The sequence below is a fragment of the Benincasa hispida genome, chromosome 1 (genome assembly GCF_009727055.1).
Source record: "Benincasa hispida cultivar B227 chromosome 1, ASM972705v1, whole genome shotgun sequence".
Classification (NCBI taxonomy): Eukaryota; Viridiplantae; Streptophyta; class Magnoliopsida; order Cucurbitales; family Cucurbitaceae; genus Benincasa; species Benincasa hispida.
This window is the reverse complement of record NC_052349.1, coordinates 2,982,651-3,007,726: the sequence shown is the minus strand read 5'-3', so window position 1 is coordinate 3,007,726 and position 25,076 is coordinate 2,982,651. Positions and strand designations below refer to the sequence as shown.

Sequence of the window (25,076 nt, the reverse complement as noted above, 5' to 3'; positions counted from 1 at the left end):
ATAGATGCCCATTGCTTAGTGTCCCAAAGCTACATATCATCCTTTATGTTGTCCACGTGCCTCGTAATTATTCATGCATGGTGTCCATTTAAGTTACATCCTAATTGCTACTTGTCTATAAATAGTGGCATTTAGTGAATCTTAAAATTAAACCTACATTGGTGAGAATTTCACTTCGAAATTCCACTAATTTACATATTATCTAATTTTATAATTTTAGTTATTTTATTTTATATTATAATTTATATATTTAATATTATCATATTTTATTTTCTCCATAACCGTGTTTCTATTGTACTCCTTAATTTCACAACAGTTTTTAGTTTTTTGAACCATTAATTTTTAACATGCAGGGACTTTTTTCCTTCTTGGGCCAACTCCAAGGACTAAATACAAAACTACAATTTTGAAAACCAAAATAATACATATAATTTGTCTCAATGAGACTATGAGATACTTGGTACAAAATTACCAATCACCCTATTGAATAATCATTCAAGTCTCATTTGACAACGATTTCATTGTTAGTTTACTATATTTAAAATTTATACTTGATTTCTTCCATTTTCTTTTTATTATTATGGTTGTCACATTCCTAATAAATATACAAACCCTCATTCAATTTCAAAAAATAAAACTAAAATTTAAAAACTACAAGGTTAACCATTTGATTTTTAAAAATTAAATTTATAGACGTTACTTCTACCTCCAAATTTCTTAATTTGTTATTTTTTATAATATATTTATATATTTTTACTAGTGATTTAAAAATCAAGCCAAATTTTGAAAATTAAAAAAAATAGATTTTAAAAACTTGTTTTTGTTTTTAAAAATTGGCTAAGAATTCAACCACCGTACTTAAGAAATATGGAAATCATTATAAGAAATGAGGAGGAAATAGACTTAATTTTACAAAACCAAAAAATAAAAAGAGGGGATGGTTACCAAAAGTCAAAGGAGGCCTATATATTTGTAAGTTTTCAAAACTTGCATTGTTTTTGAACATTAACACTAATGACCAAAAGTGAGCATTTTTTACTTTAAGATCAAAAGTGTACACTCTATAAACATGTGAATCAAATAAAAACTCAATGGTAAAAATGTAACAATATAAAACACATGGACCAAATAAAAAATAAAATTTGCATACACAAATTCAGTTTTTTTTTTTTTTTATTTTTAAATCCATTCACTTGAGAAAGTTTAGTGTTTAAATAAATATATTTATGAAAGTTCAGAGTTTGAATTGATACAACTATTAGTTTAATGTTTAAATTAATGGAACCTTAAAGTTCAATGTTTAAACTATACAATTATTAGTTTAGATTTTAATCCGATACATCCCAAATTCAAGGTATAATTTGATATTTTTCCTAAAAGTTACTTTACCCACCTTTTAAACATATTTTAAAAATTACATGAACTAAAATGGTACAAAAAAGAATGTTTTCAAATATAAAAAATAAAAAAAAATATTTATAAATACAATAAATTTTTCTTATCTATATGTGATAGACTATCACGGTCTATCGTAGATAGACGATAATATTTTATTATTATTTATAAATATTTTAAATAATTTTGTGATTTAAAATAATATATTTTTTAAAAACTTAGTACCATACACACGGAATCTTCAGATATCGAGGCTAGAAAGGTAATTTTACATGATTTTTCGTTTCTTCCAAAATTGACTATTCCATTTTCCATTATTTCTACGTCAAATTTATTAAATGTCCATATTACAACTTTCCCCTCCATCTCATTCGCTCTCAGTCTCGCCCAATCTCACTCCGAGAAGCTGCTCTGCGTCTGAAAAACTTTCCAGTTTTCGTGGAGAAGCCATTGAAATCAGCTAAATGACGAAGTGGAATTCTCTCTCTGCTTCGCTCATGAAGCGCCTCAAGCTTCACTATCAGATGACCAACAGTATTCCAGCCTTAGCTCAGGCGAGATCCTTCACCACAAGCGAGGGACATCGTCCCACCATTGTTCATAAACGTAGCCTCGATATTCTTCACGATCCATGGTTTAACAAAGTAAGCCTTTCGCTACTCGTTCGATTTCGCTCTCATTTCTTATCTGATTTGCTACTATTGTTCTGTATTTTCGTTCTAATCCACTCTTTGTGAGATGCGGTACTTGGCATGACCGGAGTTATTAGTTATTTGATGGAGCCTGTGCGTACTTCGGTGATCTGCAAAGATGATAATCTGTATTCGAAATTAAGATTAGAGGGATGATCAATTATTTGTTGTAATTGAGTAGTGAAAACACTTGCTCTGATAATAAACTACTCAAATTCATTGATAATTCTCTAACTCACTACATGATTATTGATAACGATTCTGGTTCTTGAGCACCCAAATGATACCGTCGGATACTGGATCGAGTTGGGGTAATTTTGTGAAGAATTAATTATACAGAGCAGAGCTTCCTTTCGTAAGTTGTACTGACTACTATACTGGTTTGCGCGATCCAAGGTTATTAGATCAGTGTTTATAAAATCCTAGCTAATTATATGGTGTGTGAAAGCATGAATTGGTTATCAAGTTTAGCTCAATTATTAGCTGAAATTAAATGGTACTGCATGTTCGGCACTGATTTTGTTTATTAGTTTTAAATTATCGGTTAATGCTCTGCATTTTTTTTTTTTGCTTTAATTGACACTATTTTCGAGCTTTTATGAGGAAAAAAGAGAGAGATGCCACAAGGGAATGTCTTCGATACCATTTTTTCTAATGTTAAACTGTGTACTTACATTTGAAAATAATATCATAAGAAACTTCCCCTCTGTTTTTCCCCAACAACTTATCATATGGAAAGAATCCAATTCATTATTTTGTACGTATTGATATGACACAATTTTTGTTCACTTTCATGGTTATGAAATTGGGAAGAATGCCATTGCCAAATACTAGATCAATTCTTGTCAAAAGCCAACTTTTATTTCTTTCATGAGAAACTATCCCTCTTTTTTCCCCAACAACTTTCTCATCTGGAAAGAATCCAACTTGTCATTTTATATGCATTGATATGATATGACAGTTTTTGTTCACAAATGCTATCGCCAAATTCTAGATCAATTCTTGTCAAAAGCCAACTTCTATTACTATTATGTTTCACGACTTCTTCATTGCATCGAAAGAAGGGAAATAATTTACTTTGAAGAATACTTTTTCCTTTTCAAAACTATTATTATGGGAATTGGAAAATTGCATGTAATATAATTTGGAGCTAGTTTTATCGGTGTTTAGATTCTTATTTAGCTTTGGTATAAGTGCCATTTATGGACCCATTCTTTGTTATCATCATAGTAGGGGACTGCCTTTTCGATGACAGAACGTGACCGGCTTGATCTTCGAGGACTTCTTCCACCAAATGTAATGTCTTCGGAGCAGCAAATTGAACGATTTAGTAAGTTCTTAAGATTTTTTATTTTCCATGGAGCCACTGAGAATTAAAGACCATCTACTTAGCATTACCTTTGAAATCTTCTTCTTCTTATTATTTTTATCTTGGAGTTTTGGAAACAACTTTGTGTACATCAGTGCCTGTTAGTTTATACATGGTTTAAACATCGTGTACATGTCTTAAGAGAGTGCTGGCATGACAACAATGAAAACGGTGCTCTTTGTCCAGTGTTGTCTATTTTGATTTTGGTTAATTTTATGCTTTTACTTGTTAAATACTTCATAAATTTGAAATGATTGTTAGCAAAATCTTTCTTCATCATCGAAAAAGATTATCCTTGGCATCATTGGTGCACATTCAATATAGCAGCTCTGAATTCCTTCCATTTATATTGGAGCAACATTCCTTCAGTTGTTTACTGTAGTTCTTCTCGAGTATATAGGCTGTATCTCAATTTACGTTTCATTAAATTCCTTGATGTTTAAACTTGTAAATTTATATTCTAGATAATATGCAACTTCAACTTTCCATCTTGTTATTTTATTTTGATCTTGTATTTGAACTTGTAAGATCGACAACAGTTTTCTTGTAGTTCTGGTTGTTACTTCTTTTAAAATTCAGAAACAAAATGTATGTAGGTTCAATCTACATGTCATAACTTTAGATAATTTACAGTGGTTGACCTGAAGAGGCTTGAAGTGCAAGCAAGAGATGGGCCTTCAGATCCAAATGCTTTGGCCAAATGGCGAATTCTGAATAGATTGCACGATAGAAATGAAACAATGTACTATAAAGTGAGTTAAGGTCACTCATCTATAAGTGAAGACAGTTTTATTGACTTGTTCTCAATGAATTCATGATCTAAACTAGCTAGTCTTTGCTTTATAAATCTATACAATCTTATTATCCAGTTTTGTTTTTGCTTACAAATTACTGTTAACATCGATCAAGTTAGGCTAAGTAGTCTGCGATCACTAAAGGGGAAGGACATTTCTTCTAATGGAATAAATAAATTTCATTAGGTTAAAAAAAATTGTTCTCTAATGTTTGATTTAGTAAGAGATCTCTTCTAAGGTGTGTTTTTTAAGTAATAATTAAATATGCCACAAAATTTTAAAACATTGTTAACATTGTCTACCAAATGTGTTCAATGATATCTCCCATTCTTCTACTGGTGACAAAATGCAGCTTCACACTTTAGTAGAAATTCTTCAATTTTAAAGTTGGTCATTCGACTTGTTAAATCACCAATCAACCAAAAGTTTGGGTTGATGGGTTACAATAAATTTAATTACATCTAACACTTCAACACATCACATTCAAGATATTCTCAAAAACATGAAAAATAACAAATTTTCACATGGTTTATTTTCTCAGTGTGCGTATTCATACTCGTACTGTAATAAAGTATTTTTGCACTGTCATATTTTTTATTGAATGCAGTTATTGTCTTATGATTTATTTGTCATATCATAAGTCGTCTAATTAAATGTGACTTTGATAGGTTTTGATTGCTCACATCGAGGAGTATGCACCTATAGTATATACACCGACTGTAGGTCTTGTTTGCCAAAACTATGGTGGCTTGTTTAGAAGGCCAAGGGGAATGTATTTCAGTGCAGAAGATCGTGGAGAAATGATGTCTATGGTTTATAATTGGCCTGCTGATCAGGTTTTCTTCAAATATCTTCGATGCTCATAACAGACAATTCATTGAACCAATTCAAATTATTCAGAAGCCAAATAGTTTAGACTTTTTGGAATTGGAACTCTTTATATAAAGTAAATCGAAAACCCAGTAACTTTTTTTGCAGGTTGATATGATTGTTGTTACCGATGGAAGTAGAATATTAGGTCTTGGAGATCTTGGAGTTCAAGGGATTGGGATTGCCATTGGGAAGTTGGATTTATATGTTGCTGCTGCCGGGATAAATCCTCAGAGGGTAGGTTCTTTGTCTCGCTTCTATTGATATCTTATGTGTTTAGTTCCTTGGCATGATTACCGAGTAGCTGGTTATGTTTTGGAGTTTATTGGTTCAAAAACTTTTATTCATGTTCAAAAAATGATTTAAACAAGGCCTTTCAAGATTGGAAGAATTTATTTGTAATTGATATGGCACATCCACTTGGATGCTATTTCACTCTCTCTTGCTCTATCTATATTTATCTTTCATGCGTGCCTGAAGGATCCCCCCTTTGAGATGGAATCATCATAATTTCACATCAAAGATTTACATTTATGATTACCATAGTCCAAACACTAAAAAGAATTTTCCTCTCCTTTTGAGGTCTTCATGTGTTAAATAACTAATTGAACCAAAAGCTGAAGCTAATGGGTTAGGAATGAATTTAATATTTGTATCAACACTCTAACACTTTCCCTAACTAGAAAATTTGTTAAAGGTTCAAGTCAACTATTTCAATTCAATATTAATTGGTGATGTTTGAACTTAAGACCTCTTGCTTTGATACCATGCTAAATAACCGATTGATCCAAAAGTTTAAGCTAATGGGTTATAGATGAATTTATTATTTATAGCAACACTCTAACATTATGTGTTTGATTTCTTTTGTTATGTTGGAGTCCTTTCTATAGTTAGTGTTGGTTCTTTTTTACTCCTCTCTTTCTTTCTCTCTCGGTATGTCTGTGTATTCTTTCATTTTTTTCAAGTTGTTTTATCGTTTTGGTTCGTGAATACTTTCTTAAATGGGTAATGCTTATTTGAATCATGAATACTTTCTTAATTGTGGGACAAATTTGTCCCACAATGTGAGCGACTGCTTAAGACTTGAAGTTGAGTAACCCAAACTGAAAATGGAAAGAGAATAACAATAACCCAGACTGAAAATAATCTCAAGAAAGCCAGTTAGTTTGATGTGGAAATTTGTCGAGAAACTTAGTCGCTTACAGACAAATTTCCACTTCTAACTAATGGAGTAACAGGCTTTCTTGAGATTATTTTCAGTTTAGGTTATTATTAATCTTTTTCCAGTTTCATGTTGGGTTATTAAAATTCAATTTTTGAGTTCTCTTTAGATGGATGTCTCTTCTGTGTTTTCTTTTCTTTATAACTTAACAAGCAATCTCTTCTTGCAAATCACAATAGGTACTTCCAGTCATGATTGATGTTGGAACCAACAATGAAAAGCTTCTGAAGGATCCCTTATGTAAGTACTCGCACACTATTAGGTGGATAATGACTAAATTCTCTCTCTCTCTCTATATATAAATATTGTCTTAATGGAGGTTTGATTTATTTATTTATTATTTAATTTATTTTTTAATAGTAACAATAAAAGCTAAATCTTCAATTTGATGGCCAATCATTTATAGTATGTGTATAATCTCTTTTTTACTTGGTTAAGGGTCATACCTGTCCTTGCCTCATGTTTGAATTGAGATTAGAAATATGCACAAAATGCTGCAGGGAAATTGTTGTCCTTGCCTCATGTTCCACGTCTTAATCATCATACAAAATTCACTTTCATGTGTCTCACTGGCCTTCGATTTCGAAGGTTTTTTTTTGTAATTATTAGATTGATATGATCTTGTTTAGTTGGAGTCCCTTCTTGTAGTGAGATTTCTCTTTCTTGTGGGCTGGTTTTTTTGTTTGCCCATATATTCTTTCATTTTTTTCTCAACGAAAGTTGTTATCCAATTCAAAAAAAAAAAAAAAAATCATACAAAATTTACTCGATAATACTGTAATAAGACGATTTGCCTTTAAGAAAAAAGGACGTTATTCTTCAAAATGAGTTTGGCTACAACTATTTCCATCGTATAATGTGTAAAACTTTTATATTGTTTTCATGATGGATCAACATCTTCAAAACATCCAAAAAGTTGCTCGATTTTCTCTAGCTAGGTTTAGTTTTCAACTTTCCATGACTACTTAACATCTTTAAAATACCCAAAGCGACACTGGGATGATGCTTTTGTGAAACTTTTACTTTTATTGGTATGGCATTTTGAATTAATCTGTTTTTGGTAGATTTAGGATTGCAACAACACCGATTGGATGGTGATGAATATTTGGCCATTATCGATGAATTCATGGAGGCTGTGTTTACTCGCTGGCCACATGTTATTGTTCAAGTAATTAAACTGCTACCCTGGTCAAATAAGGATTTTTTATTTTTTTATTTTCTTATTTTATATTACATTTTTAAACTATGCAATAAATACTCAACTATTAAACAGTTTGAAGATTTTCAAAGCAAATGGGCATTCAAGTTATTGCAACGATACAGAAATACCTACAGAATGTTTAATGATGACGTTCAGGTTAACCATTATCTCCTTTCTTCTTCTACTTGATTTCTTTCCTTTTTCCCAATAGTTTGCCATGTTTACATTGATTTCTTGTACTATACTGATATGTCAACTCATCTAGATTTATTTGGCAATTTTCTTCTTAAACTTTTATCACTTATTTTCTTTCTTGACTTGGCTATTTAGATTATTATGTTTTCCATGTGTGCATTTTTTATAAGAAAAGTTATGGTGGCTGCTAAACACACTTTCTGGTTTATACGACGATGACGATGGTGTTGATACATATATAAATATATCTTCGTTTTGATTCTAAAGGTAGGTAGGGAAAATTACAGTGGCATTTTCCCCATATTGTTTATTTGTCAAATCATTACTCTTGTTGAATCTTGTGTGCAATGTTGTGGGTTCCTCAATTTTTTATGGAAGGACCCTTGGTTTAATTGTGGTGCCCTCCCAGTGGTTTTCCCTCGTTTCCATGATATTAAGGTGGCTGTATTTGGATTGCGGATTCAGAGGCTTGGGATTTACATTTTCGTGGGAATCTTAATGATCTTGAGACTTTAGAGTTGGCTTCCTTATCTCAGATATTGCTCTCGGTCAGATTTCATGTTTCACCGGATTCTTGGATATGGACTATCGACCATTCTTCATCTTTTTCTGTTAAATCACTTATGGATGATTTGATTAACATTGCAGTTCCTCCTGCAAAGGTTCTATATTCTACTATTTGGAAGGATCATTACCCTAAAAAAATAAAAATTTTCTTACGGGAACTTATCTTGGGTGCGGTCAATACTATTGATTGTCTTCAACATCATATGCCTTATATATCCATCTCTCCATCTTGGCGTGTTATGTGTCAATGTCACTTTGAGTTCCCTGCTCACTTCTTTACTACCCTTTTGCCTCTCGATTTCGGCATATTATCTTGGATGCTTTTGATTGGTCCTTAGCTTGCTCTGATAATATTTTTGATATCTTGGCTTCTCTTTTTGTGGGCAATTCGTTTCATGGTAATAACAAGATTGTTTGGATGGCCATTTTGCATGCTTTTTTTTGGACTCTATGAGGTGAGCATAATAAATGTCTATTTAAAGATTCGTCTTCTTGTTTTGATAGTTTCATAGAATTGGTCTTGTCTACTGGTTTTATTGGTGTAAGACTAGGCACCCTTTTATGAATTTTAATCTTTCTTATTTAGTTTCCAATTGGAAATCTCTTACGTAATCACCTTTGAAAGTTTAGGTTATCTAACACTCGACCAAGCTTGTCACACAGGATGTTACAATATTTCTAGGAACATCATAAATAAACGCAGAAAACTAAAACCAGAACAGAACACAGAGTTTGGCAACCCAGTTCGGTGCAATGCCACCTGTGTCTGGGGGATAGTGTGCCCGTGGAAAGATATATTCACTAATATAAAGTCAAGCAATTACAACGATGTACATATCTGTAACTAAACGACAATGACAGTGACATTCAAATAGTCCAACTTAGAGAACAATCAATTAGGCCCCTCAAGTGTGAGACTCCCTCTCAATGAAACTTAGGCTTCCCCTAAGTGTGAGATTTCTTCAACTTCAATGTACTTAGGCTCCCCTAAGTATAAAAATATTAGTGAATGATCACTTAGGCTCCCCCTAAGTGTGAGACTCCTCCTTTACTAGTATCTTTCCACATTCTTGTGAATATCTCTTCACGTTATGAACTTAGGCTCCTCCTAAGTTAGAGAATCTCTTCTTAAGAGATGATATCTTAGGCTCCCCCTAGACCAACCAATCTTCTCATGAAGCACGCTTCAACAATGAAAAATGACACAACTTCAAGTTCAACAAAGATTCTGAATCAAAGTTCAACCAACCACAAAAACAGAACTCATTTTGAACGAATCAAAAGGATCTAGAGGCACTCTAGATCAACAATGGCAAAATTTCACAATCTCATATATTGACACACTTGTGTTTTTCGGCACAAACACAAGGCAGTGACTTGAATATTTTTCAAAATGGCCAACCCTAAAATTGAACAAAATCATTATTTATATTTGGGTAGGGTTGAGAATGTATTCAAGGAAAAAATAAATGAACTCTGCAAGGGAAAATACAGCAGACCACGAATTCTGGAAAATCCTGCCGACAGATAAGAAAAAAATATTTTGCAGATTTTTCTTTCTGTCACGTAACCATGTCACAAATAATGTCACGACGTGTTGTAGGACATGTCGTAGAGGACAAGAAAAGACACCAGCCAATATGCATTACACATATCAACATCTAAGGAACTAATCTCAAGAAAGAATTAGCACGACATGAAACATGTTACATAAACATGTTGTTCAAGTCGTGCCTATAATAAATAAGCCAAATCATACACCAATAACAAACTCCTTAACAACCTATAGGTGCTTGTGGTCTCCCCCATTTCATTTTATCAACGAAATGTTTCTTCTCTAAAGAAAATTACAGGGACATTTTAATTCTAAAAGCTATGTTTTAATGGCCAACATCATGGAGACATGGACCATGATCATCCATCACTAACAGTCCAATGTCAAACTCTCTCTAGGGAACGGCAGGAGTTGCTATTGCTGGACTTTTAGGGGCTGTGAGAGCACAAGGAAGACCGATGATTGACTTTCCAAAGCAAAAGATTGTTGTTGCTGGTGCTGGAAGGTAGTTGCATTCCTATTGGTGTTATCTAACATTATATGATAGAAGGATAAAATTTAGAATTTTGCGATGATAGCGTTCATAGTTCCCCAAGCCTTGGCTCTTTTAGTGAAACATACAAAACTTCCAACCATGTAATCTTGCTATTCTGCTCTAACTCAATTTCTGTCAATTGTTCCATTTATTAACAATGGACACTATTACTTCCATATTTTTTAGTACGTGTTAAACTTAAGTTTTGGCTTATTATTTTTTATAATGATGCAGTGCAGGAATTGGGGTTTTAAATGCGGCAAGGAAAACCATGGCGAGGATGTTGGGAAACAATGAATCAGCATTCGAGGCTGCTCGTAGCCAATTTTGGGTGGTAGATGCTCAGGTGATCAACCGATAGTCATTCTTTGTATTTAAAATTCTTGAGTTAAAATTTTTACATTTAAGAGCTAACGGTAAATATATTGCAAGACTATTATGTTATGTCTTTCATACTTAAAACCATGCCACTTTATGATTTTCTTGGGAGAATGGAAAATGAAAAGTTTTCTTTAAATTGCAAGTTCTTAATGGCCCTGTATACATTTTTTCTTCAACATTTTTAACAAAAACAAATTATACATGTTCATATAAACCAAGAATGCTCATTAGGAAAAAGCCTTTGGCCTGAGTTCAAAAACTTTTGGACCTAACTATTTGGCACAATAAATATCTCATGATGCAAGGGCAGGCAGTACTTCCCAGTTTTGGAAGGTGAGATTTTATGGTCAGCAAGTGTTCGGTAAAGATGAAAAGTAAATTGTTTGTTACTTTGTTCACATCTCTTTGTAATATATTAACGCGCCCAATTAGGCAAATGGGTCATTTTACTCTCAGAATGCCCGTGGAATCGAAGACTTGGCTTTATTATATTATACATGTAAAAAGCCAAGAAGACTTTTCTTATAAGAGAATTTTTCATTAAGTAAAATATGATGTTGAATCTCAGGTATCTAACTAGCTGATAGAAAATCTCCTTTCACATTTAAAAGATTTTCTTTATGTGTGTTGGGAACCAAGGTAGCATGGGATGCCTTTGTCCCACATTGGTTAGAATGGAATGATCAATTTAGTACTTAAGTGGCTTAACTCTCCCACCCCAATAGCTAGCTTCTGGGGTGTGGTTTTCCAAGGTGGTTAAGTACCTAACAATGATATCAGAGATAATTATTGATGTTCCAGAGTGGAATCGAGGAGGGTTCTGACCGGGGTGCCCGAGTGAAGTACCGTCGGAGTAGGCCTCGGACGTCGGCTTTCCGGGGATGAGGTATTGTTAGAAACCAAGGTAGTATGGGATGCCTTTGTTCCACATTGGTTAGAATGAGATTACCATGTGGTACTTAAGTGGCTTGGCTCTCCCACCCCAATAGCTAGCTTTTGGGGTGTGGTTCTCCAAGGTGCTTAAGTACCTAACAATGTACCTTAAGACTTTTCCTCCCACTTCCATGTGTCCATTATTTAAAGGGAAAATTATGTTTTTTGCCTCCGAGTTTTGAAAAATATGTACATTTGGTGCCTGAGATTTCAAAATATATCTTTTTAGTCATCGACTTTTTAAGAATATTTATATTTGGTCGTTAAGTTGTCAAAATGTACCCTTTTTAGTCCCTAAGCTTTTAAAAACAGGTTTAGAAGGTTTCTATAATAATTTTTTTAATTATTATTTTTAAACTTATTTTTCTAATTTAAAATGGCATATAATTATTTAAGATAAAAAACTAGGACCTTTTAAAACTATTCTTAAAAGCTCGGGACTAAAAAGGTATATTTTGAAAACTTAGGGACCAAATATTGATATTCTAAAAAACTTGGGGAGTAAAAAGGTAAGTTGGACCAAACACACCTATTCTTCAAAACTTAGAGACTAAAAATGTAGTTTTTGGAAATTTTAAGTTTATTTTTTCTTGTTGGGCTATGTTTCGTTATCCTGTTGGAAGGGTTTAAAGCTTTTGGAGAAAGTTTCTTGGTGTTGGTTCATCAAAAACTTCTTTTATCAAAATTTTAATTCGTGCTTCGTTGAAGAGTTTTCAGTTTGCTCTTTATTGGTCTTCTGTTGGTTGTTTAGTAGTTTTGTAGTAGCCTTGTTTTCAGTAGTTGAAGGAGGCTTGTCGTCGAAGTTGTTTGAAGGTTTATCCCTATTTGGCTGGATTTGTTGTTTGTATCTTTTCTATTTCTCTCCTTTTGAGAGTTTGTATCTCCTAAACTTTTATTTCTTTTCATTACATCAATGAGAAGTTGTTTACCTCTATTTGGTAGTTTTTCCTTATTTTAAGTTTATTTTATATTATTTTATTGATCAACATATATCCAAGTTATGAGCGTATCATGTTACTGAGTTCAGCCAACATTTTCCCATGCATGAATATTTTTTGCTTACATTTGCAATAACCTTCATTGTCTAAGGTTACGTCCATTTACTGTAGGATGTTGTTTTATCATGTTGCTATCCTTCAGAGGGTACATGGGTGATGTGGGATCAAACTTTTCATACATTTGTTAATTGTCTTTTTTTGGTCGTTGTTAGGGTTTGATCACAGAGGAACGAGAAAATCTTGATCAAGATGCAAGTCCGTTTGCAAGGAAGGTCAAAGAAATTCATCGTCAAGGATTGAGGGAAGGTGCAAGTCTAGTGGAAGTGGTTTGTAAATTCCCCAATCTACTCATTTATAGGCTGATAGCTACTTTTGCATAAAATAATTGTCTTAGTACTCCTTTTATTTTGACGTTTGGCATTTAGAAATTGAAAGTTGTTGAAAAAGGTGGGATTTGAGTGGATAACTTAATAATTGTTATAGGAAAATACTTCAATCTTGTGAGGCAACATAATTTCATTGTTAGGATGTGTACTTGTCAATTTAATACTAATGAACTGTTCTATGAGTGACCTCGTAGGGTGCTAGCTTGTAAGAGGTTAGGATGTTTGAAGTTAACCTCCAATGCTTTGGGTTCAATCCTCTTGGTTGAAAATTAGGGTGCGTTTGCTTAGTGAATATATATACATGTATTTTTTAACACATTGAACTCAAGTGCGTGGAAATTATAGATCTTTCTTGTGTTAGTTTTTTTAGGTGTGATTATTCTATTTTGGGAAAAATACATTTTCGCTCCTAGATTTAGGATTTAGTTTCTATTTGGTCCCTAGGTTTCAAAATGTTACACATTTGGTCCTTAGGTTTAGGATTGTCTTCTTTTATTTTTGGGATTCATTGTATCTATTTGATGGTTCTTCTGCTTGTTTCACTTAAAAATTATTTATTATTTTTGATTAATTAATAAACATTAATGCTAAAATTGAAAGTGAATTTTTCAGTGAAAAATCGAGCTTAAAAGTATAAATCTTGAAACCTAGGGACCAAATTGAAACAAAATTCAAAAGGACTAAAAGTATAATAATTGGAAACTAATACCTAAGGACCAAAAATGGATTTTTCCTTTTAATTTTTTTAAATGTCGTATTTTAATAATTGTTATTATTATTTTATTTTTGAAAAATATGTCGTATTTTAATTCTATCGGCCCCATATGAAACATTTTGATTTTCTCCCATTTTCTTGGAAATGTTATATTAGGTGCAACAAGTGAAACCTGATGTGCTTTTGGGATTGTCTGCCGTTGGTGGGTTGTTCACGAAGGAGGTATTAAGCATGATTTTTTTTTATTCAAAATTATTTGTGATCACTATTCACTTGTCTTCTTAGTTTTTGTTTTGTTTTGTTCTTTTGTTTTTGTTTTTGTTTTTTTTCCCCGGGAGATAAACTGACTGTTCTTTCAGTTATTTGTGCCTTATAATTGTATGTTAGATATCTATTAATTCAAACACTATATCTTACTAACTGCAATGGATGGAGAAGGAGGGGGGAAAGAGAATTGGATGATTTCCATTTCTATTTGCATTTTTCTCCATGCAAAAATGGGTCATATTCTGTGGGAGCCTCTATGATGGGATTAAAAGAAAAACTACGGCTGAAAACAGAAACAAAAGTCGGTGAGAAAAATAACTTTATAAAAAGGATCTAAACTAGGATAGTTCTAAATGAATGAAAATGTAACTGAATTAGTTAGCTTGTGCATAGTTTAGGATTTAAGAAATAAATGCTACCAATCACCCAAATGTGAAAATTGTGCAATTTACTCTTCTTGTACACGTGTTTAGGTATTAGAAGCTCTTAAAGGATCAACAGCCACAAGACCAGCTATTTTTGCAATGTCTAATCCTACAACAAATGGTACAGTTGTACAATTTATGAATTTCTCTACCTGTACATAGGTCACAAATCTCGCCCCTGAGCTGGTTGGTAATTCTTACAGTTTGTATATCTATCTCATGTAGCCGAGTGCACTCCTGAAGAAGCATTCTCAATCTTGGGTGAAAACATCATATTTGCAAGTGGAAGCCCATTCAAGGATGTTGATTTTGGTATGTGAAATAAATGTGTCATATGCTTTAAATTTTAATGCTTCACTTCTGTTTTAAGATCTTAAAACAAGGAAGAGGTATGTTTCTAAAAATGAAAATTAAGATCAAGAATATAATTCTCGGATCTTTTCTTTGAAAGGTATTGGAAAAACAAGTAAAAGTTTACTAGCAGCCAGCAAGAATACAGGAAATTTTTAGATGCATTCAGCGTGAAATTATGTTCTTGAAACTAGCGAGATTGGGTGGCACTTTTAAACGTCTACTTAGCTTGAACATCCTGTTTCAGATAACATCCGTTTTAAAAATCCCAAGTAAAATTTGCAGATTATTTGGACTTGTATTTAACGACATAGCTTTGAGTGTTTAATGGGAATGGGAATATGTTTTTCTTTCAACTAAATTTGGGCAGACCTCCTTTCTTTCGTTATGCATCCATAATTTGAGAAATTATTTTGCAAAAAATGTTTCTTCTCGGTGCAATTTCTTTCTTAACAAGCAAAAACAAATCAATGATAGAAACTTTAGTGCGTTACATTATCTTCATTATAATAACAATAATAATGTTTGTAGTAACTATAACTTGGTAAGTAGTCCTTTCATGACTTGCCATTTTGTTCGTGGATCATGAAACTAGTTTCTTAGTTTCATGCTAGAGACAACCTTTACTTTATTCAATTTCTATGAGTGCAAATATCTTAGAAATGTTCTTCTTTCTACAGTCTTTTAGAAAATGCTCTAATATTATTACAATATTCTCCAGGGAACGGTCATATTGGCCACTGCAACCAAGGAAACAACATGTATCTTTTCCCAGGGTTAGTTTGCCAAGTTGCACACTGTAATGCTGATAAAAAGAATATTTTATGATATTTGGGGTTTATAATATGCGTGGTTGCATTTTTGTGTAGTATTGGGCTCGGTACACTTCTATCTGGTTCTCCTATCGTATCTGATGGCATGTTGCAGGCTGCTGCTGAGTGGTAAGCCTTCCGTACTTTCAAGCTTTTGTAGATCAAATTTTGTTGATGCAAATTTCAGAGGAACAATCCTTGAAATTTTTAGAAGGATGAAATTCAGTCATTTTGCAAAATAGCAGTGTCACGTTCTGCTGCAGGCGCAGTAGCCAGAAAGGACTCGTTGACTGGAAAAGGAATTGTCTTCTGGATTAAAAGAAATTTTTCACTGGTTAGCGTGATCCACATGGAAATGCTCCCAACTTAGTCTAAGAACGGAGTTAAAATAACATGCTTGAGTGCATAAATTTGAGGGAGAATAATTACGATTCTTTTAAAATAGAAGAAAGAATTTTCAGCCTTGTACAAAAGACGAATGACCACAAACCAAATTGAGTAGGAATATCTTCCAACGCATAGGGATACTTCCAATAGATTATTTCTGCTAAAGTCCATGGGGGAAATGATTTTTTTGAAAACAAACGATTAACATCTTTTCAATTTTTTATACACAAAGTGCATCAATATCTTAACTCTCTAGGATGAGCGTTCAAATGAAAGTTCAGTTTTCTCGTATACCTTTGATACCAAAACTCTTCTTAATGTTCGAAGGATTAATAACCTTCTATCACCATCAAAACTTAGAGTATTTCTCAATTACCTCCCTTATATTTGAAAGAATATCAGCCTCCACTTTCAGCTCCACTCCAACAATTTTCTTCCTTTGAGTTCAACATGTGAAGGTAGAGATTTGGCGGATGTAATGTCTTACTTGCTCCAACCACTTAAAATGGATTTATTCTTGTAATTGCATAAAACCTGATAAAAGCACAATGCCGTACTAATTTCATCTTCCAAATTTTAATATCTCCACTATTTTCTATAACTGGTAATTAAATGCCTACTCCAGTGCCGTGCTAATTACAATGCAACTATAACAGCTCATGACGTCCATTAACCTTCAAGGCTAAATGTAAGCATTTAGTTACCAGTTATAGAGAATAGTGGAGATATTAAAATTTGGAGGATGCAATTAGCACATTGTGCTTTTCCAAGGTTAATTGCAACTGCAAGATTAAATCCATCCTGATGAAAAAGACAGAGTAGAGAAAGAAAATAGCACACACAAGGTTTACATGGAAAACCCTAATCAGGGAGCAAAAAACCACGGGATAAAGAATTTTTATTAGAAGACTGATACAAAGAATACACAGTGACTACCAGCTTAAATAGAAAAAGGGAAACCCTAGGGTCCAATTAAAAAGACAGAAATGCCCTTAGAGTAAAAACCCTAATTTCAACACTTCCCCTCAAGTTGGGGCGTAGATGTCAATAAGACCCAACTTGCTCACACAAGAGTCAAACAACTGTCTGGGTAGTCCCTTTGTTAAGACATCTGCAATTTGTTGGCTGGAAGAAACATAGGGGACACAAATGTTGCTACTGTCAAGCCTTTCCTTGATGAAGTGCCGATCAATCTCCACATGCTTTGTTCTGTCATGCTGAACTGGGTTATTTGCTATGCTTATTGCGGCTTTGTTATCACAATAAAGTTTTATTGGATTGAAGTGACCTTGGTCAAGGTCTCTTTAAACTTTTTCAAGCCAAATTTCTTCACAGATCCCCAGACTCATGGCCCTGTATTCAGCTTCAGGACTACTTCGGGCAACAACCCCTTGCTTTTTACTCCTCCATTTGACAAGGTTACCCCACACGAAGGTACAATATCTTGATATCAACTTTTTATCTACCATAGAACCTGCCCAATCTGCATCTGTGTATGCCTCGATGCATCGTCTATCAGTTTTTCTGAACATCAAGGCTCTCCTTGGAGAAGTTTTCAGATATCTCAGGATGCGCTCCACTGCTCTCATATGTTCTTTGTACGGAGACTGCATAAACTGACTTGCCATAATCACTGCATATGAAATGTCTGGTCTAGTATGAGAGAGGTATATTAACTTTCCAACAAGCCACTGATATCTCTCTTTATTAACTGGAACACCTCCACTCATATTACTTAATTTCGCATTCACTTCTATAAGGGTATTAACTGGTTTGCAGCCTGTCATACCTGTCTCCTTAAACAAGTCCAGAGTATATTTCCGTTGGGAAACTGAAATCCCATTCTCTTGGTCGAGCTCCCTCCATTCCAAGGAAGTACCTTAGTTTTCCAAGGTCATTGATTGCAAATTCCTCAACCATCTTCGTCTTTAATCGGTCAATCTTTGAAGCATCATCACCTGAAATGACAATATCATCAACATATACAATCAAAACTACAATCTTCTCAGATAGTGACCTCTTAGTGAAGAGAGTGTGATCTGAATGTCTTTGACTATACCCTTGTGACTTTACAAAAGTAGTGAATTTGTCAAACCAGGCTCTCGGGGACTGTTTTAACCCATACAAGGACTTCTTTAGTCTGCATACTCGGTGGTTAAACTGTTTCTTGAATTTTGGGGGAGAACTCATGTAGACTTCTTCCTCCAACTCTCCGTTGAGAAAGACATTCTTCACATCAAACTGGTGAAAAGGTCAGTCTTTGTTAACTGCAACTGAAAGTAGAACCCATACTGTATTCAACTTTGCTACTAGTGAAAAAGTCTTGGAATAATCAACCTCGAAGGTCTGAGTAAAACCTCTGACAACCAATCTGGCCTTGTATCTATCAACTGTGCCATTAGGCCTATACTTTACTATGAACACCCATTTACATTCAATTACTTTGTGTCTATTTGGAAGAGTAACTTGGTCCCATGTATGATTTTTCTCAAGCGTCCCCATTTCCTCCATGACTGCGACCTTTCATTCAGGAATCTCCATTGCAGTGTGTATACTGTTTGGTATCACCACTGTGTCTAGGCTCGTAGTGAGGGCCTTGAACCCAAGAGACAAGTTGCTATAAGACAAGTAACTCTGCAGTGGATATTTTGTACATGATTTGGTACCTTTCCTCAGGGCAATCGGAAGGTCAAGAGATGCATCTCGATCTTTATTCTCCTCGGACTTTAGACTGCACTCAACTTCCTGCTCATAAGTCTCATACTCTGTCATTTCTTTTCCACTCTCAACGGTGTTTTTAGCTGGAATATGTGACATTTCTTTTCTAGGTTCAACAATATTCTCTGCTGGAACAAGTGTCTCACAATCATCATTTCCTGCCTCGGTCACATTGTTTCTGGTGCAATCATACTTGCTGTCATTGTCTACCTCGTCTTTGCTCTCATCATTTTCAACACAAGCATCGGTTTTATCACATCTATTACCGTCAACAGGGATAGGAATATTAATACCTGGAACTAATCCCCGTTCTGACTCATGGACTAGAGCCGGAGAAGTAATAGGTGCCATTTCCTTTATGAGATTCCTCCTATAGTATGTGATCCATGGGAGTTGTTTGGTAGGTAGAATGGATTCATTGGTGCTTATGTCAAGGATGGGTTCGGGCAAGACGGATAGACTCGGACCCCAATTGGTTTCTTCACTAGTATTCTCCCCCTGAAGAGAACCATTGGGAAAGAATGGATGATCTTCGAAGAATGTCACATCCATTGAGACAAAGTATTTTCTGGAAGAGGAATGATAACACTTGTACCCACGCTGATGAAGTGGATACCTCACAAAGACACATTTTTGAGCACGAGGAGTAAACTTGGTTCGGTTAGGACCATGAGTATGGACAAACACAACACATCCAAATACTCAGAGGGGAACATAAAAAATATGTCTGTTATTAGGATAGGACTCTTTGAAGTATTCTAGGGGGCTTGGAATTTTAAAGCCTGGGACGACATTCGATTTATTAGATGGGCTGCTGTCAGAACAACATCCCCCCACAAATAGGAAGGAAGGGAAGTTGACAACATAAGAGACTGAGCAACTTCGATTAGGTGACGGTTTTTCCGTTCGGCCACTCCATTTTATTGAGGAGTGTACGCACAGGAACTCTGATGGACTATTCCTTTTGAGATTAAGAACTCCTTCAAGGAATTATTAAAGTATTCCCGACCATTATCATTACGGAGAATAACGATTTTGGCATTGAACTGGGTTTTTATAGAATAGCAGAATTGTTGAAAGACCGATGTAACTTCGGATTTGTCTGTCAGAAGGAAAACCCAGGTTAGCCTAGTTTGGTCGTCAATGAAGGTTACAAACCATAGTTTTCCAGTGGTGGTAGTAACAGGTGACGAATCCCAAACATCACTATGGAAAAGGGTGAATGGTTTAGAAGGCTTATAAGGCTGAGATTTGAATGATACATGGTGTTGTTTGGCTTGGACACACACATCACAATTTAACTTAGAGATATTAACATTATGAAAAAGATGAGGAAACAAATAATTCATATAATGGAAATTAGGATGCCCAAGGCGATAGTGCTTACATACAGTCAGTTTCAGAAATAGAAAAATGAGATGAAAGCAAACTAGTCCTATCACATATCCTAGATGAGGCTTCTTCAATGAGGAAATAGAGCCCCCTATCATGCGGGGTAGTGCAAATCGTCATCCACGAGTTCAGATCCTGAAAAGCAACAACATCAGGTGAGAAGATAACACGACATTTCAAATCCCTTGTAATTTTACTAACAGATAAAATGTTGTAAGATACTTTTGGCACATGCAACACATCTTGGAGAACTAAGCCCTCAAAGGGCGACAACCATCCTTTTCCAGCAACCGGGGCAAAAGACCCATCAGCAATCCTGATCCTCTCATTCCCAGCACTTAGTTCATAAGAGAGAAACTGGTCGGAGGAACCAGTCAAGTGGTTTGTAGCCCCTATATCTAAGATCCATGATTTATTATCAGTTATACTAACAAAGCCAAAGGAGTGAAAAGTACCTAATTGGGCGATTGCACTTACTCCTACTGTACCAGAAGTGCTTTGACTGTTTTCCCGATTCTGAGACTGTGTGTCTCCAGTTGCTGATTAACCTACCAGTGCCCGACTTGACTGTCATTTTTTTACCATTCGGTGGACGGCTGTGCAACTTCCAGCACTGATCTTTCATGTGCCAGGGTTTCTTGCAATGTTCACACACTAGAGGCGGCTTACTGTTCTGTTTATCATGGGCAGGGCCTGAAGTTTTGAAAGCAGCAGAATCTGTTGGAGTCACAAGAGTATTATTCATTGCCCTAGATCTGTCTTCCTCAAGACGTACTTCAGAGCAGACTTCCATTAAGGATGATATTGGACGGGTTCCCAATATACGACTTCTTACTGCATCAAACTTAGAGTTTAGTCCGACAAGAAAATCGTATACACGGTCGGTTTCCTCAGATTGATAATACAAAACTCCTCCACAAGGACAATTCCAAATCATCTCACGACACAAATTCATCTCTTGCCAAAGAAGTGACAGTTTATTGAAGTATGCTGTAACATCCATTGCCCCTTGCTTACACTCATGAACCTTGCTTACGTAAGGTATATAATCGAGAAGCGTCCTGTCTCCTTGAGTAAAGTTTTTGGATTGCCTCCCAAATATCTCGAATCGTGGCTGCATATAATAGGGGTTTTCCAATCTGGGGTTCCATACTTCCTACTAGAATAAATCTCAGCAAAGAGTCCTCCCCCTTCCAAATTCGTTCTTGGGGTCACCTGGCCTTGGTTTTGGTATCTCATCCGTCAAATACCCAAATTTGTGATGACCCTCACGGGCCATTTTAATGGATTGGGACCAAGAGAAATAATTTTCACCATTCAATTTTTCTCCTACAATAAAGCTAGAAGAGTTGCCTATAGCTCCAGAGAATAAATTTGAAGAGAACGCAGGGAAAGAAATTACCGAATTTCCAAGGTAAATCGGTTGATTCTGTTTTAGATCAGATTGAACATTGGATGTCGATCTCGGTGTTTCTCCAATGGCAGCTATCTGCTGTTGGAACATCTCATTCTGTTGCTTAATCTGTAGTTGCAACTGAGTAAACTCTGTCTCTTATACACATCTAGATGTGTATAAGAGACAGGCTATCTGCTGTTGGAACATCTCATTCTGTTGCTTAATCTGTAGTTGCAACTGAGTAAATTGGTCTTGGATTATACTCCCCTGATCCCGACGATGAGACGATGATTCTCCTCCTCCAAATCCACCAATGATCGGCGATGACTGTCCCAAACTACTATTCGCATTCGGCTGAAATATGGGATCCCGATTGATGAAGTGACAGCCACTGATTGGATTCATTCCCGACTAACCCGACTAGAAATCTCGGTTCGCACCCACGTGAGGAATCGGCTGGAACCGGCCTGTCGAAGCTGCTAGATTGACCCGCACGGGAGGAAGAGTGTCAGGTTCGGTTGGAAACATGGTTGATGACGCGTTACCTGGAGTCGGCTGGAACGGCAGGCTCGACTTCATCCCTTGCAATTCAGCGGCGGTCGGCTGTGTTACCTGGAAGGCGTCGAACGGCAGAAGCGGCTTCAACCTGTGCAGCGCGGAAGAAGTCGAATGGACTTACTGTGGTGGATTTCCGATCGGTTGCGTCTGTGGAGGATCAGACGAAATCGGAAGAAGATTTACCGGCTGGTCAGATCTGATCGGATGGTCGGGTCTGGTCAGCTAGTCTTCATGTTGAAGGTGGGGAAGGACAGATTGGAAATATCGGTCAATAGTGTTTTGGATAACAATGGCTATATCTGTGCCATTGGTTTGGGATTCTCCTGTTGGGTTTTTCTCAATGGTGGCCAGGGTTTCATCTCCATGATCTGATACCATGATGAAAAAGACAGGAGAGAGAACATAGCACACATCTTAATACCATTCCCTTGGAATTATTACATTGTTGGCCTTCACTCCTTCATCACCCACAAGAATGTTTTTCATTTGTGTATTTAGTAGAGAATCTTCCAAATCCTAGGGAAATTGAGGATCCAAGTGAGGGAAACTAGTTCAGTTGAGAACAAGGAGCTAATTTCAAATTCCTGATCCTATTTTCTCTATTGCTCGTCTTATATGTGGAATTGACAATGCCAAACCACGTATCAATGTTCTTGGTATTTCCTACCTATGAGTACAACATCTCAGCGCCCAATCCCACAGACATGATGGCGTCTGTGCATGGTGAGATAGAGTTCGGGGAACTGGGGGGTCCAAGAGAACTTTTCATGAGCTCATTTGTCTTTAGAAAATCGATATTGACATTGATATCTTTGTTTCGCAGTTGATAACTGCAGCAGAACCAAATGGCCTAGGGAATGTGTTAGGAATGAGTCCAAAGATCTGATATACAAATTTCAATGGTTTCTGTTTTGGAACCTTTTAGAATAGGATTGGATATGGTAGTGCCTTTTCACTTTTTGGTGTGTGTGCATGAGGCATTTGTCATGTTACTGGCAGTGGTGAGTTGAGTAAACGAAGTAAACTCAGCAACTGAAATGGCAATATCAGCCAATTGAGAGTTTCTTTTTTGGGCAACTAAAATAATGCCAGAAGAAAGTTGGATTTATGAAGTGAACTTGGGTTTAATTCGATATCTTGTCGAACTACTCACGTTCTAATTTACAGCATGTGCGTGATACATCATACAATATTACAATGTATGAAGAATACCAACTATAAGATATTATCTGTGAACTTTCTCATTAAATTAACTAAAATAATAATTGTTTTTCATTCCATTTGTAGCCTGGCTGCATATATGACTGAAGATCAAGTCCACGAAGGCATTATTTATCCATCAATTTCTAGGTAAAGTCATCGTCTTTATTTGATTCTTAAATACTTCCCTTTGATTGAGATGTGAAGGTGAGAAGTTTCATGAGCATGTTTCTTGTTTGTAGCATCCGTGATATTACAAAGGAAATTGCAGCAGCTGTTATAATGGAAGCCATAGAAGAGGATCTTGCCGAAGGATACCGTGGCGTCGATGCCCGAGAACTCCGAAAATTTAGCAAGGTATATTTCTTCTTAGAAACTTTCCTATTCCTACAAAACACTTGCTCAATAACCCAACTTGAACTTAGTTCAACCAATTAAAACATTTACTCTCAATCAAGATGTTAAAGGTTTAAGTCTCCCACCCCTTATCTCATTGAACTTGAAAAAATCAAATATTTCAGGGGTTGAGAATTGAACGATTGACCTATAAAATGATAATAGGCGTCTTATCCATTAAGTTATGCTTGAGCTGGCGGAGTCTAATGATTTAGTTTGGTTGTATGATTTTTATAATATAATGCAAGTCGATAACATCACCATGGAATAATCCAATTTTCATTTTTTTTCAGGAGGAAATTTGGGAATTTGTGAAGAACAACATGTGGAGTCCAGAATACCCAACACTTGTTTACAATCAGGATTGATCTACCTTTGTAAGAACAGAATAAAAATATTATTTCATATCTACGTTGATGCACGTTCAAATTTGCCTTTGAATTTGGAACTTCTAAATTCAAATGCCAACGGTAGCCATAAAGATCAAAGTTGTAAATTCATGATCCATGTTTTACCAAATATTTTTTTGGAGTTGCTACACTTATATTTATCTTCCATATGATACGGTAGTATTCATAAATTATGGCTATTTGATATGCCAACATAAGTTTATAGTTTAAAAATAAAATAATGCATCTTTTGTCAGCATACACTAACAAATGGCCCTAATTATATTTATATTTGCACTTAGATATGAACTATACTTTATTTAAATTGAGTAATATTTTGATTTCTTTTCAATCAAAATTTAAAGTGCTTATTTTTGTTATACCTTTCTAATAGTTGTCGAATATGTCTGTATTTATCGAGTTCTCTCTTGTACAATTGTTGAAATTATAATTTTATTAATTAATTTTTTTATCTAATATTAAAATAATAACTACCTGGATATTATATAAATTTAAGTTAGACTAAAACAATATGTTAATCGCCTAAAATTTAGTAGGGGTATTATTGTGCAATATATATATACATATATGTATATACATATATATATATGTATATATACACATATATAGAGTTATCCAAATATTTTTAGGTATTCTTATAAACTATTCATTCAAAATAAATATGGTAATCTAAAACGTTAGATATTTGCATTTCAAAACATTTATAGTCTTGGGCATTTGATATTTTGATTATCTAGATTCTAAAAGAAAACAAATTGTCCCAAAAGGTGGTTGTAAACATGTGTTAACGAATGAGATTTTTTTTTATTTCAATGGAAAAAATCATATACATTGAGGGTGGAAGAATTCAAACATTTGACTTCTTGGTTGTAAATGTATGCTTTAACCAGTTGAAATATGCTCGAATTGGTTCTTATATGACTTTGAACTCAATATATGTATAGCACATTTGAAAT

The 25,076-nt window shown here is 34.9% G+C and overlaps 1 protein-coding gene across 4 annotated transcripts; it reads left to right on the top strand.

Annotated features, from left to right (window-relative positions):
- Positions 1 to 1,739: 1,739 nt before the first annotated feature.
- Positions 1,740 to 24,290, top strand: LOC120067607 (NAD-dependent malic enzyme 62 kDa isoform, mitochondrial). Of its 4 annotated transcripts, none has more exons than XM_039019151.1 (19): positions 1,740 to 2,039; positions 3,321 to 3,417; positions 4,090 to 4,208; positions 4,919 to 5,086; positions 5,229 to 5,357; positions 6,522 to 6,582; positions 7,407 to 7,510; positions 7,616 to 7,699; positions 10,259 to 10,365; positions 10,630 to 10,741; positions 12,920 to 13,033; positions 13,965 to 14,030; positions 14,549 to 14,621; positions 14,726 to 14,812; positions 15,573 to 15,627; positions 15,721 to 15,792; positions 23,402 to 23,464; positions 23,557 to 23,671; positions 24,004 to 24,290. In XM_039019151.1, the coding sequence occupies exons 1-19, from the start codon at positions 1,860 to 1,862 to the stop codon at positions 24,076 to 24,078; spliced, it is 1,881 nt and encodes a 626-aa protein (XP_038875079.1). In that variant the 5' UTR covers positions 1,740 to 1,859; the 3' UTR covers positions 24,079 to 24,290. The 4 variants fall into 4 exon arrangements, with proteins under 4 accessions (XP_038875079.1, XP_038875089.1, XP_038875085.1 ...); XM_039019161.1 differs by having other exon boundaries at positions 1,916 to 2,039; positions 3,318 to 3,417; XM_039019157.1 differs by lacking the exon at positions 1,740 to 2,039 and adding an exon at positions 2,057 to 2,442.
- Positions 24,291 to 25,076: the final 786 nt, after the last annotated feature.